At 46.0% G+C, this 18463-nt stretch overlaps 1 protein-coding gene across 1 annotated transcript; it reads right to left on the reverse strand.

Moving 5' to 3' along the window:
- Positions 1–4983: 4983 nt before the first annotated feature.
- On the reverse strand, positions 4984–17458 carry Stmp1 (short transmembrane mitochondrial protein 1). Its single transcript, XM_006990395.4, has 3 exons — positions 17222–17458; positions 7929–7982; positions 4984–7185 (listed from the first exon to the last, which is right to left on the reverse strand). The coding sequence occupies exons 1-3, from the start codon at positions 17234–17236 to the stop codon at positions 7111–7113; spliced, it is 144 nt and encodes a 47-aa protein (XP_006990457.2). The 5' UTR covers positions 17237–17458; the 3' UTR covers positions 4984–7110.
- Positions 17459–18463: the final 1005 nt, after the last annotated feature.

The following is an 18463-nucleotide window of genomic DNA, read 5'->3' on the forward strand; positions in this document are numbered from 1 at the left end:
AATAATAATAATGAATAATAAATAATAAAAGAGTAATGGCATCCAATGCAATGTTTTTTAAAATGTTTTGAGCCGAGGTGTTTCTCCTGTTGCCAGGATGGCTTCTCACAGTTCTGAACCACTGGATAAGAAAAGCATAGGTGACGTGATTGAGGGAGTCGAGGAGGTAAGAAGAGGAAGGAAAGGTGACTTAAGTAAGAGTTCCTAGCATTACTGGCCACCTTCAGCCACCGGAGTCTTCCTCGGGGAAAGCAACGGCACCTCCCACAGGACCCGCTGCCCGCTCGGTCTCCATTAGCAGACGCCTTCAACCATGCCAGTCTGCCGTGGCCATGCCCAAACAGCGCCTCCTTCCCTAACCCAGACTCAGGCCAAACCTGCCTGCCTGCCTCAGTAACGGAGCGGCAGATGTGACTCAGGCCAAACCTGACTGCCTGCCTCAGTAACGGAGCGGCAGATGTGGGCGCCCTCTAGTCATCTAAAGGCACTTCACTTCCAGCCCTCCTCTTGGTACAATTTGATTTTTATTTTCTAGTATCACACAGTGTTTGTGAAAATACAATCATCTTACACCAGCTCATCTTCCAGATGATGAAACAGAACTGAGGATATTAAGTATGGCTGCATCTTATTCTTAAAGCTGCCTTTAAAATCCCTTTAAGTCATCCATGTCATAGTTACCTTCGATTATCAACTTGACAGCTGGAAAGAGGCAACCTCAACTGAAGAACTGCCCCCATCAGACTGGCCAGTGGGCAAGTCTATAGAGCATTTTTGTTTTGTTTTGTTTTTGTTTTGTTTTCTGAGACAAGGTTTCTCTATATAACAGTTCTGGCTATCCTGGAACTCATTCTATAGATCAGGCTGGCCTCAGACTCACAGAGATCCACCTGCCTCTGCCTCCCGAACGCTGGAATTAAAGGCGTGCGCCACCACCACCCCACCACCACCCCACCCCACCCCCCGCATGAAGTATTTTCTTAATTGCTAATTGACATAAGAGAGCTTAGCCCCCTATAGGCTGTGCCATCCCTGGGCAGGTAGACCTGTGCTGCGTAAGGCACCTGAGCGTGCCACGGGAAGCAAGTCAGTAAGCAGCACTCCTCCTTGGCCTCTGCTTCAGTTTCTGCCTCTAGGTTCCTGCCTTGAGCTCCTGGGTCCCCTTGATGATGGACTGCAACCTGAAAGCAAAATAAACTCTTTGTTCCACAAGTTGCTTTTGGTCAGGGTGTTTCCTCACAGCAACAGCAAGCACGGGTATGACCTTCCACATTCAGCATCTACATGTCACGAAGACTTACGTCCACCATCACGGCTTTTAAAAACTGCTACTTCTCCTTCCATGGAGGATATATGTCAGCTCTATGCAGATGCACACCACTGTACATGAGGGACTTGAGCATCTTGGACCTTGGTATCTACAGGGGGGCCTGGAACCAATCCCCTGTGAATACCAAAGACAGCAGTCAATGTCACATACAGAGACCCTACTGTTAGTATCTTTAAACGCTAGAATCACTGTCAGTACTGCAAGATGCTTGACCCACTAACATAAAAGGGCTGAAACTCTAAGTAAACATAGTATCTTCTTCCACTGCACTTTCTGTCCTAGCCCTGAGCATCTGCACATGTGCTGACACACCTCACCACACCTTTCCCACCCTCCGGCCACTGTGGCAATGATTCAGGCAATGCTCCACCCTGGGCTCTTTCCATGAAATCCCTCAGTTCTTTTTTTGCTTCCACTGTGCCTTATAAAACTGCCATCCATGACGTCCCTCATTTGGCTGGGTATGTTGCAACCAGACTCAGGAAAAGCATATACTGAATCCTTGAAATTCGAAGTACCACAAACTCCCCAAAAAGAACAAGCAAGGTCTTAAAATATTTTTCCTTCACTGCCCTGTTCCTTTCCATAAGCAAGGCCCTAAGAGCAGGGAAAAAAGAACTCATTGATAGGTGTCAGGAGCAGACCCACGGCTGGGAAGAAAGGTTTCATTTGCTCCAGTACAGTATAGTGCTCTTTCACAAGGAGGACCTTTAAAGCACTATTTAAAATGTAGGAGACCTCACCAGAAAAACAAACACCAGCACAGTATCTAGGGCGTGAACTGCCCAGTGGAAATGAAAACATTACATATGTAGTCGGTACACCATGACCAGTAGGACAGACGAGGAAAACCACACATCTCACTTTTCTCTGCAGCTGTGAGAATAAGAACTGAGTAAGTTAGAGAAAAAGAAATCAGATTTCTCTTTTACACCAGAAGTAGGTACCTCCTTAACTCCATACAACATCAGCTCAGAAGTCTAAAGATGCCATTGTGATGACTCATAAAATGTCACCCTTTGAAATTAAATGTTTGGTGGCTTTTTTTCTCCAGGTTTACAGTTTGAGGATATGTCTTTCAAATTTAGTGTAGTTATTAAATTTCCAACAATCGTGTCAGGCAGTGGTGGCACACACCTTTAATCCCAGCACTCAGGAGGCAGAAGCAGACGTATCTCTCAGTTCAAGACAAGCCTGGTCTTGGGACAGCCAGGACTCCAGAGAGAAACCCTGTGTTGAGAAACTAAATAATTACGTGCAGACATACGTAAATACATAAAATAATCCCAACAAGCCTGAAGTCTTCTATTTCATGTGTCAGAGGAAGCTGCTGTAGTATTTTGAGTAATTCTTACAGTCACCTAAGGTGAAGTTTTCTTAAAATATATCCCCAGAATTTTCAAGTATCTTTTAAATGGAGATGAGGAGAGCCATGTCTCAGTGATGGGTCTTCACAATCACAATCACACTCACATTACCAATTTCCAATCCCTGCCCCCCACAACTCACAATGAATGGTTCCAGACTCTTCCAACATTTATGTCAATGGCTAATGTCTTGCCCAGGAACTGAGCTCCCTTTCACTGCTACAGAACAGAAAGCCAGGGCTGGGGATAATATGCTTCTGTAGCAGAACACTTGGCCAGCAAGTGCAAGGTCATGAGTCTGATCCCCAGGATCAGAAAATAAACACAGCAAAACATCAGGAGAATGTACCTGAATAGCAAACTTGCAACTAGCCTCTATTTATTGTGTGTCAATTTCTATGCTGGAGCTGAAATGAAGGCAGCTTCCCTTATAGAAACAATTCTTTTTTTTTTTTTGGTTTTTTCGAGACAGGGTTTCTCTGTGTAGCTTTGCGCCTTTCCTGGAGCTCACTTGGTAGCCCAGGCTGGCCTCGAACTCACAAAGATCCGCCTGGCTCTGCCTCCCGAGTGCTGGGATTAAAGGCGTGCGCCACCACGCCCGGCTTATAGAAACAATTCTATCAGTACAGGTAAGTGTCACTCCTGAGGGAAGCCCTCAGTCCCCAAAAGTTTGACTACATAATATAATGTAAGAAGACCTTGGGACTGAAGAGATGGTTCAGTGGTTAAGAGCACTTGGTGCTTGTCCAGCGGACCAGAGTTCGGTTCCAGCAGGTGGTTTACAACCATCTGTGAGGGTGAATGGGATCTGAGCCTCTTGTCTCTTCAAGGTACTTGCACTCACATGAATATACTCACATGTAACAAAGACTGTAGAGGTCCAGCCCCTTATATCCTTTTCCCAGAGTTCCAGAAGAGACGCTACCAGCAGCAAAGAATTAATCTGAGGGATGTCAAATGAATCTAAGTACATTGAGCTCTTTTGTCCATTCCCTTTATTCTTCTAAATCAATTCTATCTACACAGCTTCACTTCTGTTCTCATACTTAGTTCCTCTCTGTCCCTTCTATTTTCTCTCAAAGTTCTTTCCACTTCATCCGTCCATCTTCTCTCAAGTTCCCAGTTATATACACATACAATCAGTTATTCTCTGGCTGTGCTGCTTTCTGGTAGGGCAGGCAAGTGTACTCAGTAGCTAGGCAGCCTGTGTCACAGCTTGATGCACGTGGTATGTAAAAGCCCTTTTGTTCTGAGTTAATTGTTAAAGGGGGAGTCTTTAGAACTAGGGATACCACTAGGGCTATGGGAGAAAGGAGGGTTTAAGCTTAATAAAGCTTTGTACCTAACATCTACCTGGCCTTGGTGGTTGTATCAGTAAGACATTTGCCCTATCTCAGGAAACTAGCAGGCAGTCTGAATGCTTATCTATCTGCAGTCTGTCCTTGGATGTTTATCTCAGATAAAATACTTTTGTCCGGAGATGGCCCTGGCTGGATACTTGCTAATGAACATAATTACAGAAAGGCAGACTTGTGAGTCTAATGCTAAAAAGGGAGAACAAAAGCCTGGGGATGTTATCCAAATACCCCAATTGTACAGGGGAAATTGTGCCAATGAATGATCAACCACACTGTTAGAAGTTCTTGGGGAAAGAATCAAATGGGAAAGCTACAATAGCACACAGGAAATTCACTGCAGGAAACACATGCAGACACACACATAATTAAAAATCTTATGAATAGGAGCTGGAGAGATGGCTCAGCAGTTAAGAGCACTAGCTGCTCTTCCAGAGGTGCTGAGTGCAATTCCCAGCAAGCTCATGGTGGCTCACAATCATCTGTAATGGGATCTGATGCCCTCCATGCAGAAAGAGCATTCATACACATAAAATAAACCTTTTAAAAAATAACATGAATAAGTCTTTCTTTATATAAAAACCTAATCTCCTAATATCTAAAGGGCCATCACCTCCAAAGCAGCCACCCATACAATGCTGTCATGGCGGTTCTTTGCCAAAAGCTTGCTAAGTAAGCCTCTATCTAGCATTCTGAATATCCTCGAGTGCGACAAACCTTTCTTCTTTTGAGGCTGTAGTTTATTCTGCTAAGAACCTAGTCATTCACAATCAAATCTTGTGAGCTGGGCAGTACAAGGACAATGGATACTGCATATTTTCATTAATATCCAAGAGAATAACCACAGAATACCACCACATTCTATGCGTTTCATGAACTGGTTCCAAAATGACTGTAGAAACACAAAAGCAGTATGGCTCAAAACAGCATGTTTCAACTAATGTCTGCTATTTATTGAATAGTTTGCAAAGCACAGTATAACAGAGCACATACATCGTCTCAACTGTTTCTCATGAAACCCTCATGAGGTAGGTGTTACAAAGTTTCAGAAGAACACACCACTTGCCCACTCCCCACTGCTAGGGAGAAGCCAAATCATAATTTGCTCTTCCTCTGTCTCCCAAAAAATGACTTTTACAGGGATAAAATGCATTCCCAACATGAGCGCCATGTTGACTTCCATATGGGATTGGTGCCATCCCCTTCTGAAAACAGGTGTCTCTAAGTAATCTCTGCAGCTGTTGTCCACTGAAAGATCTTCAGAAAGGCACTGTCAGAGAAGCTGCCCAACAAGCCCTCTGAAACAAGACTCTGTCTTCATGCAAACTAGACTTTTAGGGCTTTATCTTACAGCTATACTCGGGGTGGCTCTGGACAGCAGGTTCGTGGCTATCACCACAGCAGCAAAAGAACCACCTAAACATTCATCAGTTGCACATTCAATCATGAAATATCCAGTCAATAGAATCTTACACAGAGAACAGAGGGTTGTTTCCTTGTTCTTAACATACTGACATGGAATATGTTCCATTAAGAATAAAAAAGCAAGTCAGGCATGATGGAGCACAGCTTTAATCCCAGCACTCGGGAGGCAGGGGCAGGTGGATCTCTGTGAGTATGAGACCAGCCTGGTCTACATAGAGAGTTCCAGGCCAGCCAGGACTACATAGTGAGATCCTGTGTCAAAAAAGCAAATGAAATAAAAGAAAAGGAAAGAGAAAAGAACTCTAAAAAGAGCAGCTGGGCATGGTACACACCTATAATCCTTGCACCTGGGAAGCAGAGGCAGGAGGATCAGAAGTTCAAAGTCATCCTTGATTATAAAGCATGGGCTTAACACTCTGTGTCAAACAAAAAGGCGAGGAAGAGACAAAAGGCAGAGCGCTGTGTAAACAAACCAGAAACACATGTGTGTCTAGACACTTTCTCAATGGTACACAAGAAACTGGGGATGGCCTGAAGAACTACACCTGGGAACAAGACAGAAACTACAGAGAACCTTCGTGGGAAATCACTTCTTACCACCTCCTGTGGAACAGTTACCTTTTAGAATATTTTTACTTAAAAAAATGATGGACTAGGCCGGACACTGTGGTGCAGACCTGTAGTCCCAGCACCCGAGGCTGAGGCAGGAGGACTGCTTGAGCCCAGGAGTTCAAGGTCACCCTGGGTAACACTGTCTTTAAAAAAAAAAAAAAAAAAAAAAAAGATGATGATGCTAGATGATCCATTCTCATTGGGGTGGGAGGTGCTTCAACTGTGGAAAAAAGAAGAATTTTCCCCATGGTCTCATTTTATCACACATTCGGACATTTCTCTTAGGGAGAATAGCTATAAAGCTATATAGTTAGTACATACTTTGATGTTTATCATTCTTTTATCAACAGCTTCTCACCCACCTATCACATAATGGTGAGTGTACACATAAAGAATGTTTCCTTTGATGGCAGAGTCAGAGCAAATATATCATTAAAGAAGAACACTCGGACTAAACAGACTGAACTCTACTCAGACAACAATTATTTTGCATGTTTAAAATTTCCCAGTTCTTATAGAATTCAGTTTCTTGGTTAATGACAAGCAAATGATTTATTGGTTAAATTATCAATCATGGAGCTCCTTGATAACAAAATAAATGGATAATTCACCAGAAACTGGCTTGAAGGTATTGACTTTAATTACTTTGACAATAAATTTTAATAACAAACGTCTAACAAGCTCCTGGTTTGACTGCTAGACAGTGAAATCAGCTATCCAAACTCATTCATTTTTATCTCTTGACAACGGGTAGCAGAACTCCCAGAGGACAGCAGAGCGAGCACTAAGAAAGAATGTGTTTGCTAACCTAGCACCATAATTCCAGTCTTAGGACTCGGACACAGCTGGACGGAAGTTACAGGAGGAAGAGAAGATGCTGGAAACGCAAGGAAACCCGACTTCTGGCCCCATGTTGGCAGGGTCTGAGGCTGAAGAGGAACACAGATTTGGGATGCGGCTATGAAGGAGGCAGGCCCCTCCGGAGAGAGCTGGTGGGTCCGGAGTGCAGTGCCGGGCAGTGTCAGGGACTAGGGGGTTTCTTCTTGGCTTCCAGGTCCTTTTTAATCTCTTCAAGTTTTTTCGACATGTTTGGCATCTTTAAAAGAAAAAGGCAGCATTATAATTTAGCATCTACCTAACCAATATTCTTTCATGCTTCTTCTTTTAATAATGCCTTTGCAAGGTTTTGGCTTCCTCTGGAGGAGACCTGCTCAGCAGTGGTATTTCTTTGCTTCAGCCCTGCATACAAAAGCTATCAGTGTTAAGTTTATGTGATGTGCCCTCTCTGAAAGCCAGGCCCAACTCAGTCCTTCAACCCAGTACCAGCCAAAAGATACAAATCTATTTGCAACAAATGGCAAGGCAATAAAGACCCTGACTAGACTACTAGATTCTAGTGATGGGACTCCTTTTGCCACACTAAAACCGTTAGTACACAAGAAAGTACAATCCCCCTCCCCCCAAAAAAAAAAAGTACAATCCCTTGTCTTTCTAAAGCACCTTTGCACCTTTTAGGTTCCTCATCCGGCTGTGACATCCAGTTTTCCACCCCTCATCCCTACAGTAAGGCTGATGCAACTCCCCACTGCACCAAACTGTCTTCCTTACATGAACCACACTCTATAAATCCACAGCTCCAATTCTCTTGTGATGATATGGGATATACATCCTTCTGTGAGTTCAATTATTTTTTTCAAACAACAGAAAAACTTTCTATAAAGTTAAGGACTCATACTTATGGGCCTCATTTATGCTAGTAGGCAAACTTCACCTTGAGAGAGAAAAATAACTACGAAACAGTTACAGAGATCCAAGAGAGATGTGAATATGACTACTTACGTCATAGTTCTGGGCCAGATACATTCCAACCACGTTGCCCAAAGTAAATCCAAGCTGAAACAACAGAACAGGAGAGTTAGACTGTAGACAAAATCCATAATGAGCCTGCAACCAAGCCAAACACACAGGCTACATCTTCCCAAGATGCATGGCAGGTGAATGCTCAAGTGCTCAGTGTAGGATTGCATACAACATAGGGGTCACATCTCTCTCCTATGAAACAATCACACACACACACACACACACACACACACACACACACACGCATGCGCGCGCGCCATGCACCAACATTAGAAAGTCCAGGACAGAATAAACGGTGGCTATGAGTAAGTTGCCCTTGTCTCCTCCAAGCCCCCATACAGTCCTTAATGGAATCCGGAAACCCAGGCAAGGTTAATTTGTTGCAGGTGCTGTTACTCCTGTCTACAGCTGATAAAAAGTCCTCAGTTACAAACACCCACTGGAGCGGGACATGGTGGCTCACACTTGCTATCCCAGCATTCAGGAGACAGAGGCAGGAGGATCCTCAACAGTGAAGGACCATTCTGGTCTACACAGACAGTACCAGAGCAAGAGTTCCATCCACACCTACGCGGCAAGACTTGGTCTCAAAACAACAAACAACAGCAACAAAAATCATCTGAATCAAAGAAGTTTAGAAAATAAAGGAAGTCTCAGAGTTCAGTCTCCGTGTTTCAAAAGAACGATCTGCCCAGGGTTATCCACAAAAGCAGCACAGGACAACTTGAGTTACTCAGAAACTCAGCTCCACAGGGCAGAAAGAACAGGAAACTGACACATCAGTGAGCCCAGCACAATGCCAAGGGCGGGGACTAAAGGACAGGACACTTGAGGTCTGTGGGGAACATGGCTCCCCCCCCAAAGACAGAAGGGACAAGAACAACTTTTAGAGAACTCTAACTGTTTATCCCACTGGGTGAGATTTTTCCTGAAAATCTAGAGTACTCCCTATACACACAGGGATTAAGTCTCTCAGCTTTGCGTTGTAATGATGATAGTTCTGTTTTCCTCCAGGATCTTTTTACTTCAGAGCTCACAACTTCAGGCTAATTTCTGACTTAATAAATTCAAATTGGCTTCTACCTTCGCCCCCCTCCCCATTATTTTGTTGAGACAGTGTTGCTTCCACTCAGTCTCAGTAGAGAAGTTAAAACAGAAATCAAAGAACAGCACTTACTGTATCATCAATCACACATGAGGTGTCCAGACACCGAGAGGGCAAGGATACAGATGGGGTGATGGGGAGATGGCTCAGTAGTTAAGAGCACGTACTACCACTCTTGCGGAGGACCAGAGTTCAGTTCTCATCGCCCATGTTAGTTAGCTCACAACCGAGTCAGTCCAGCTCCAGGGAACCAACACCGTATTCGCCTTCCGCGGGCACCCGCACCCCAGGGTGCTACTGTCACCTCCAACCAGAACAGTAAACATAAACCCTAAAGGGGAAACCACAACTGGGTCTTTCCTACCCTTAGCCTTTAAATTCCAAGAGCAATTTTAAATTGGTTTGCTGCTAGGAAGAAACACAAACAAGGCTATCTAGTTTCTCATGGCTGACCATCTTCTGATGCCTTTAAAAAAATCCTTACCAAGCTGGCACCAAGAAGCAGAATTCCTTTTTTCCCCACTACACTAGATTCAAACCATAAGTTCTTGAAATCCAGAAAGATAATTACATTTGAGACAAAGTTTAAAAGGAAGAGGGGGAAAAAGTCCCTTGAGGATACTAATCCTAATATCTCCCAGAAGGAAAATGGGCCTGAGAAAACGTCAAGGAACATCAGCACCAGAACTCTGGTTGTCTGCCAGCATCTGTGTGCCTTCAGGTGAGCCTTGCTGAGCTGGGCTTCCCGTCTCTTAAAATTCCAGGTTCTTACTATGTATGTCTCAAAATAAACACAGGCCATCTAGTGTGGTTCTATCTTAGCAACGTCACCAAGCACTGGGGCACAAGAGAAGGGACAGTTATTTTAAAACACAAAACAAAACCCATGGGCCTCTATAAACAGCACCCTCTTCCAGTTCCAGAATACCATCAGATCTAACAATAAGACATTTTGAATATGATATACAACCCAATCTGAGAAGTGTCACTTCTCAGAGAAATGATGGAGGACACCCGGGAGGTCAGGAAAATGCGCATGCTGTTCAGGAAATGCCAATATAAAATCTACACTTTGACCTCTTACCTCTACATCCACATGCACAGGCAAGCAGACCTGCATACATTCATGTGCACATACACACACACACATCCTACACACAAAATAAATAAAAATGTTAAAATGTCTGCCTTTCAAATAATACCAAAGAGAAAGGACAAACCTAAGAAGAGAATTATTCGCAAATCATATATCTGTTAGTATTTGTATCCAGAATAAAGATCTTTCACATTTAAATGACAAAGAAACAATTCAATTTAAAAAATGGGCAAAAGCCTTGAGTGGATTTCTCCAAAGACACAGTCAACAAGCCCATGAGACGTCTGACATCAGTTAGTTGTTGAGGAACTGCAAAGCAAAACCACAAAGAGCCATGGCACACCCACTAAGATGACTTTATTGAAAAACAAAACAAAAACAAAAACCAGAAGACACCCAGCCCCTCACCCCCACCCCCGGGATGGAATGGCAGGCGCACTACAGTGAACAAGCACGTGATGGTGAGATGGGAAAGCTGGAGGGCTCGGTGGGGAGACGGGGGAGAGAATGGAGCTGTGCGCGTGTCGTGGAGGGGGAACTAGAGCAGGCAGATGTGAGGAGCCTGTGTAGCCGCCTGAGGCCACGATGTGCCGGGCTGCCACTGAGGGCCACGGCTGGGTCGTGTCCCTACTGCAGCCTGTGTTGATGTCCATGTCCATGGACAGTGCTGTCACCAAGGGTGACAAGCCACCTGGTCTGGGCTGCCACCTGAGGCCATGGTGATGTCTGGGGTGGGGGGGAAGACATGCTCTCATCCAGGGCCAAACTGACCTGCGTGGCCTGTGCGGCCACCAGAGGCCATGGTGCTCTCTGGGCCTGGGCTGCCACCATCACCTCCCACCCCTACACCAGGGCCATGCCTGAGTCCACGGTCCTCCTGCAGCCAGGGTCTGTGCTGATGTCTGTGGCCAGTGTTAACACCAAAGGTCATGCAGATGTCTGGTCTGGGCTGCCACCTGGGGCCATGCTGATCTGAGTGGCCTGCACTGCCACCCGAGTCCATGGTGATATCCAGGCCTTGCTTCGACCGGGGGCCATGTCTGGGTCCTTGGTCCTACTGCAGCTGGTATGAGGCCTATGTTACCACCAAAGGCCATTCAGCTGACTGCGGTCTGGGCTGCTGCCTGAAGCCATGTTGATGTCCTGGCACAGTACTGAGCTGGCTTGGGCCTTCAGCAGCCATGGAGAGCTAGCCCTACCCCTCACAGGCCACCACATGGGAGAGCTAGCCACAGCAGCAGTAGAGGCAGCAGCGTGAGTGTGGGGGAGTTGGCTCATCCCTCACAGGGGAGTGGGGGACATTGGGGAAGGGAGGTCCAGTGGAGACCCAGGCTGACCAACTCAGCTGACCAAACCCAGATCCAGGGTTGAGCTGGCCCACCCCAACACCTACCCTATCTATGAGCTGCTAGAGCACATGAAGGGGCAGGTCCTACAGAACCACACCACAGGACCTCCATGACTGAGGCACCAGCGGGATATCTGAGAGGACACAGTGACAGAAGATAAACCAGTGACCGACTGGGCTGAAGGGGGGGTGAGAAATGAATCCTAACATCACACAGTTTCTTTTTTATATAAAACAGAGTGATGGCTGCACAGTCTCGGAGCACACTAAAACCACTGGATTACAGACATTAGCTGGCTGAATTTCTGTCTCAATGCGAGAGAGAGAGAGAGAGAGAGAGAGAGAGAGAGAGAGAGAGAGAGAGAGAGAGAGAGAGAACGAACACTAAAATTTGGTAAAATAATGTCAGCTACCTGGGATGAAATGGAAGAAACCAAAGACAACTTCATGGCTTCCAAAGAGGACTTTGTTAGGAAGAATGAAATGCCAGAGGAACAAGAGAAAACCAGGCAAATAAATGGCACAGTCTGCACATAAGAAATCTAAAAGTATTCTGAATTTTAAACACACGAACAGATCAGTCAGCAATACTCTATCCATTAGCATTAAGAAAGTACCGTTAAAAGCAACAAAGATCACTCTAGAAGGATGCATCTGGCCATTTGCTCAAGCCCGTCCCCTTCAGAAAGTTGTAGTGTCTGGAGATCAACAAATAAAACTACAACCTTTACCTGGGGATGGCTCCTGGCAAGAACCCAAAGCAGCTGACAAGTTGAAACTATGACTCATCCAATTACATAGTTTCAAAAATAGCATGCCCAACCCAAAGTTACTGACAAAGGTTTAAGATTCTAAAAAGAAGGGTGGAGAGATGGCCCAGTGGCTCAGAGCATGGACTCTTCCTGTAGAGGATGAGAGTCCAGTTCTTAACACCCACATCAGGCAGCTCATAACTGCCTGTAACTCACCAGAGAACCTAACGCCTCTGCCCTCAAGGGGTGGGTGTTATACACACACACACACACACACACACACACACACGCACGCACGCACGCACGCACGCACGCACGCACACATGCGCGCACACACGCACAAAACACACACCACTTAAAATAATAAAAATAAATCTTAAAAAAATATTAAGCAAATATAGCTACATGCTAGCATTAAAAAGGAAACCTAAAAATATTTGGTCTATGGTGAAAACATCTATAACTCAAAACTATGCATTAACTAGAATTAATAAAAAGCTAAGTTGATAACAGTATTTGAAGTGTTATTTATTTTTATCTGCATGGGTGTTTTGCCTAATTTATAACGTATACCACTTTTGTGCAGTCCCACAGAGGCCAAAAGAGGACATCAGATCCCCTAGAATTGGAGTTACAGATGTTATGAACAACTATGTGTGTGCGGCAAATCAAACCCACGTCCTTTGGTAGAGCAGGCAAGGCTCTCAACAGCTGGAGTATCACTCCAGCCCTGGTAACAGTACTCTTCAATTTTAGACTCAAAGGAAGACATCAGAAGGCCTTCCAAGGAGGCATGTACATACAGCACCATTTCTGTGTCTCAGTTTCTAAACTTGCTGTGAAGACTATCATAAGATGTATAAGGTCTGCTTCAAGTAGTAAAAATATCTATATTCTATGCATTAAAACAAAACCCTGCTGGGGATTAGAAACTAAAACCCTTCTATACTTCCTAGAAAAGCATTCTTTAAGAGGTAAGCTATGGCTGGATGCGGTGGCGCACGCCTTTAGTTCCAGCACTCAGGAGGCAGGCGAATCTCTGTGAGTTCAAGGCCAGGCTGGTCTACAAAGTGAGTTCTAGGGCAGCCAGGGCTACACAGAGAGAACCTGCCTTGGAAAACCAAAAAGAGGTAAGCTATGTTTTATATTCAGTAATACTGCTTGGAGGATAAATGGAGAAAGAAAAACATAATAAGAAAAATCATAAACTCCTTAACTGCCAATAATCAACAGGGGCACATGAAAATCCTTCTGGGAAGGATGTACTGGTTTCCCTACTCTCAAAGAAGCTGTTACAAATATTTAACTATCATATAACCAAAAGTAGAAACGGAGTGAAAAAAGAAGACCTAACCTTAATGAGGGATCCATTCCAGGGCACCCCACACACTAACATCTGTAGCTGTTTGAGCTGGTTATACAACTGCACAGAAACCCACCCACATTCCCCAGCTCACCCTAACCCTCTACATCACTCACAATGCCTACTGCAACGTAAGGCGACAGGGACAGTCCATCCCACTATCCTGGTTAGGAATGTCAAGGAAAAACTGTACACATGCAATACATACACAATTATTTCCTACTATTTCCCATCCATGGATAGTTAAATATGGAGAACTGACTGTAAATGAAGTCAGTCATCACCAAGTATTGACTAAGTCCCTTGTATGTCCCCAAACTTAATCCCTTAGTAGTGATGAGAAGCAGCAGCCTGGCAGCCAGCCTGGAGAACCCTTCTAGTTCACACCTGAATTCAACATCAGCCAGCTGGGGCAGCCGCTCTGAGAGCAGAGTGGGAACAACTCAGTGGGAACACTGTGAAGAGAGCAAGCTTCAGTGGGTCAGCCACGGAGACCTCACAGCCGCCATCTAAGGTGGCATCCCGCCTCTTCCATTAACTCTTGGTCCTCACAACCTTAGAGAACCACTATTATTGCCCACATTTATGCCGGGAAAACTGAAGCACAGAGTCATGAAAGATCCTAGTCAAGACTATACAGCAGGTCTGGCCTGGAAAATGGCTCAGCAGGTAAACACCCTTGCCACAAAGCCTGGCAACCTGAGTTCGAGCCCCAGAACCCATATGGGGGAGGAAGAACCAACTCCTGAAAGCTGTCCTCTGACCTCTTCATGTGCATGCCCCACAGTAGAGACAAGTGCAGAGAAAGATAGAGAGAGAGAGAGAGACAGACGTGATTTAAGAAAGAAATTTGCTATATGGAAGATGCACCTGCTACATCACATAAAAAGATTGTGTAAACAAGTGAATACACACACATGTCAGGCATATGATATCAAGAATGAAACAGTTTTAATGAATAAAATGAAGAATAAAAGAAAGAAACCAAAGACTGTGTCAACATTTCAAATGTTCAAGTTAAATGTGGGGAAGGATTGGGGAAGCAGGAAGGAGCAGTCAATCCAGATGAGAAGAGTCTGAGAGGATGGCAAATAAGACATGTTGACGGTTGATAGATGGAACACACAGAAAAGGACTCAAAGTACTTTTGGAAACCATCAGTGAAGATGTGAAAAGAGACAGCTTGATCAAGAACACGTCTCTAAGGGTAAATTCAGAGAGCACAGTGGCTCAAGACCCAGGCCTGAGCCACCCACAGTAACTAAGAGCAGAGGGAAGCAGCCAGTAAAAACAGGAAAGATTAGAGAGGCAGGGAGCGTCCCATCTGCTACACCCAGATAGGGCCCGCTCTGCGGGAGCAGTGGCCAGTCACCCTCACTCTGCGATTCTGAGTTTTAACACAACAGAACCTGGGCAGTCCAGTGCACGGGCCCCAGAGCTAAGGGAGACAGTTAAGGAAGATGTGGTTTGAGTTAACAGCCACCGCGGCTCAAGAGGAAAGAGGAACTGACCCTGCAGCAGTACCATAGGTGCTGTGAACCGCCACAGTGCTCACAGCCAGCTTCCCATCTAAGCGTTCCTGGAAATAGCTACAGCTGAGCTAGGGGCAGGGTGTGGAGTGCAGTGTGCAAATAGGGATGATGGATGCCATTGTAACCGGAAGAGAAAGGAACAGAGGAGCAACACAATCAAACGCACAGGTTCTTCAATGGCCTCCGAGGCAACAACTGAGGAAACATTCCAGAGGGCTACAAGTGCGCAGTGGCAGGTCTCACACTGGGACTGGATCATTCCATCACACTCAGCCTTCTCCTATCATCTGTCTGTGGGAGGCCAACTCCCACTTCTGATACCTTACAAAAGAGAAGGGGCAGTATCTCCGTCTTTAGGGAGTGCCAGTGTTTAAGTGTCTAATGTACTGGCTCCTTTTGAAACCTCACAAAGGGCAAACGGAAGCACAGAAAACTGAGATGATTTGCCCAACTCCCACAGCTTGAGAGTAATAAGGACAGGGTACAAATGCAAGCGTGATTCTTAAGCCTAAACTTTTTTTTTTTTTCTTTTTTGGTTTCCAAGACAGGGTTTCTCTGTGTAGCTTTGGAGCCTGTCCTGGAACTCGCTCTGTAGACCAGGCTGGCTTCGAACTCACAGAGATGGACCTGCCTCTGCCTTCTGAGTGCTGGGACTAAAGTTGTGCGGCGGAGTCTAAACTCCTAGACATTAGGCCAGGATGGCCAGTGTTTTCTAGATGAAATGGCTAACGTAAGGAGGAAGACTTGCAGAAGTTAACCAGTGTTTGACCAAGTCCACAACACGAAAGCTGATTCCACCTCTGCCCATCCGTATTCATTCATCCCCAACAAAAGCAATGAAGGGGGGACACAGGGCAGGGGGACCCTAGTGGGTGACCAGTTACGTCGGTGCTAAGAATCTGATGGGCGGCGTCAGCATCTCTCCTTAAATGTTGAAAATCTTGAATTCCCAAATCAAAACCCACGTTAGTACGGAGCAGTTTAGTCCCACACCAAATACACCCATTCAGCAAAAGCATGTAAAATGTTGTGCAAATTGAATTCATGTTCTCCCTAGTTATCAATGAGCATCAGGTGCGGTGGGAAAGCCAGTCATATCATCTTCCACTAGCTGGTTGATACTGCTTTTAAAAGTGATCCCTAACAAGTAAACTGACTGTTAATTACTCCTGCCTCCTAAGCTAATGCTCGGTTAGGACACTGGAGAAACCCCCAGAGGCAATGCGGGCAGCAGGCTTGTCTTTGTGGGACAGTTTATGTCAACAATCCTGTTTGGGCTAACTGGATTAAAAGCAACTCCTTCCCGGGGCACCAGGTGGCCACTGACCATCTGAAAGAAAAAGGACATCTGCTTTATTAGAATTAGAGGATGAAACATCAAGTTTGAAAACGTTCATCTGAAAATTGGACTGTCGGCAAGTTCTCCTGGAATCCTCAACAGGCAATTTTAGAAATAATTGATTTTTTGCCAGAAAACGTAGTAATTCAAAAACGGAGAACTTGGACAATTTGCTTTTGATTCTCATTTTACACCCCCCTCCCAAAAGGGTTCTATGAGGAGTTACTTATAGGCTAATCTGACTCATTCCTCAAAACGTGCCAACTACAAAGGTCTTTAGAGAGCTCCTGAGCCGCTCGCTCCAACGTCGTGAGGTGCCTGACTAATGCACGGCTTGTGAAAGGCACTCTTAGGGCCTCAAAAATGCCAACTATCGGGCCGAGAATGGGATGAGGGGGTCTGTGGGAAGGGTGGGGAGGGGGCGGGCAGGAGACAAGTCCTTAAGGACCTCTCTGATCAAACTTTTACTAACTAGGATGGCGCAAGGAGCTCACAGTAAGTGGCTTTGAAAACGCATCCATCTCCCTGACACCGCAAAGTTTTCAGAACTTGAAGGACTGCATATAAACCCAGGCAAAGGAGCAAAGGACTTGGGAGAAGGCCGGAGGGGAGCCGCGCGAGCTCCCCCGAGGGGCTACGACTGGCTCGAGCCGCAGGTTCAGAGCCGTGCCCCGCCGACCCGGGACCCCGAGAGGACGAGGCGACCGCGGCGCCCGATCCTCGGAGGCTCCACTCACCAGGAACTGGAGCATGATGTCGGTGGGGAGGGCGAGGAGGGTGTGAGAGCGGCTTCTGCTCCAGCGCGGCTCCGGGACTCCTCCCCAGCGCGAGGGCGGAACCCGCCATCAGGTTCCGGTTTACTCCCGGGCCCGCCCTCTCCATGCCCGGAAGCGACTTGCGGTGCCGCAGCGCCCCCTCACGGCCATCGCGGGAAGCGGGGAGGGGTGAGGTGCAAGCCTAGGCTTCTTTGAACCAAGGCCGCTGGAAAACTGAGGCCCAGAAATGTACGCTGTTCCAATTGTTACGCTGGCAATTGTGATAACACAGTCGGACTTAGAGCTTCCTGGCCTACTCAGCCCTAATGAGGGTGAGGTGGCGGGTCCCATGCCAGGTGAGCAGTTGACTCTTTGCAAAGAGTCATGCTAATCGCCCCCACAGTGGACTCTCAGGCGAAAAGGGGCGAAAAGTCCCATTTTTCAAAAGCTCACAGATGTGCTATGCAGCCTAGTTAAGCGGAGTCCTCAGATCCATGATAGAGGATGGAGAGAGATCTTCGGAGCCTGGCACAACTGGACCCAAGTCGTGATTGCTGGCAGCCACCACCAACTGCCTAATCTCTCTGAAGTTCACTAAAGGCCTGTGTAAGTAGAGCGTGCATTAGCTACCACATAGGAGCCAAAGATGAATGTGGGCGCGAGCACTGGGAGGCCCCGTCCCAGTCCGTCCGCTCTTGCCCGGTTCGTACACAAACACAAGGAAACCACCCTTTTCACTTTGCTCTCAGTCTGCGAATTCAACTTTATCTGCTTAGGTGAAACTCTGGTTTCCAATCATAGCTGGATCTAGCGGTGCATGCCAGTCATCTCAGCACCGAGGAGTCAAAGGCAGAAGACGTGAGGCAAGTTCAAAGTCAGCATGCTGGACATGGCATGTTCTTAGGCCAGTCCGAGCTAGATGGCAAGACCGTGTCTCAGAAAAGTAATCAGAAAAGCAAATCATATTAGCTTAAACCAAATGGGAGTGCATTGTACAACTACAGAAAAAGGATCATAGATATTTCTAAGACTTTATTAATTTTATGATTGCTTTGCCTACGTATATGCATGTGTGCACAAATGTGTACCCAGAGCCCTTGCCGGTCAGAAGAGAGCATTGGATGCCCTGGAACTGGAGTTATGGATGGTGGTTAGCCACCATATGGTTGCTGAAAACTGAACCTGGGTATTCTGGAAGCAAAGTGCTCTTCACCACTCCCTGAA

The sequence above is a fragment of the Peromyscus maniculatus genome, chromosome 3, assembly GCF_049852395.1.
Source record: "Peromyscus maniculatus bairdii isolate BWxNUB_F1_BW_parent chromosome 3, HU_Pman_BW_mat_3.1, whole genome shotgun sequence".
NCBI lineage: Eukaryota > Metazoa > Chordata > Mammalia > Rodentia > Cricetidae > Peromyscus > Peromyscus maniculatus.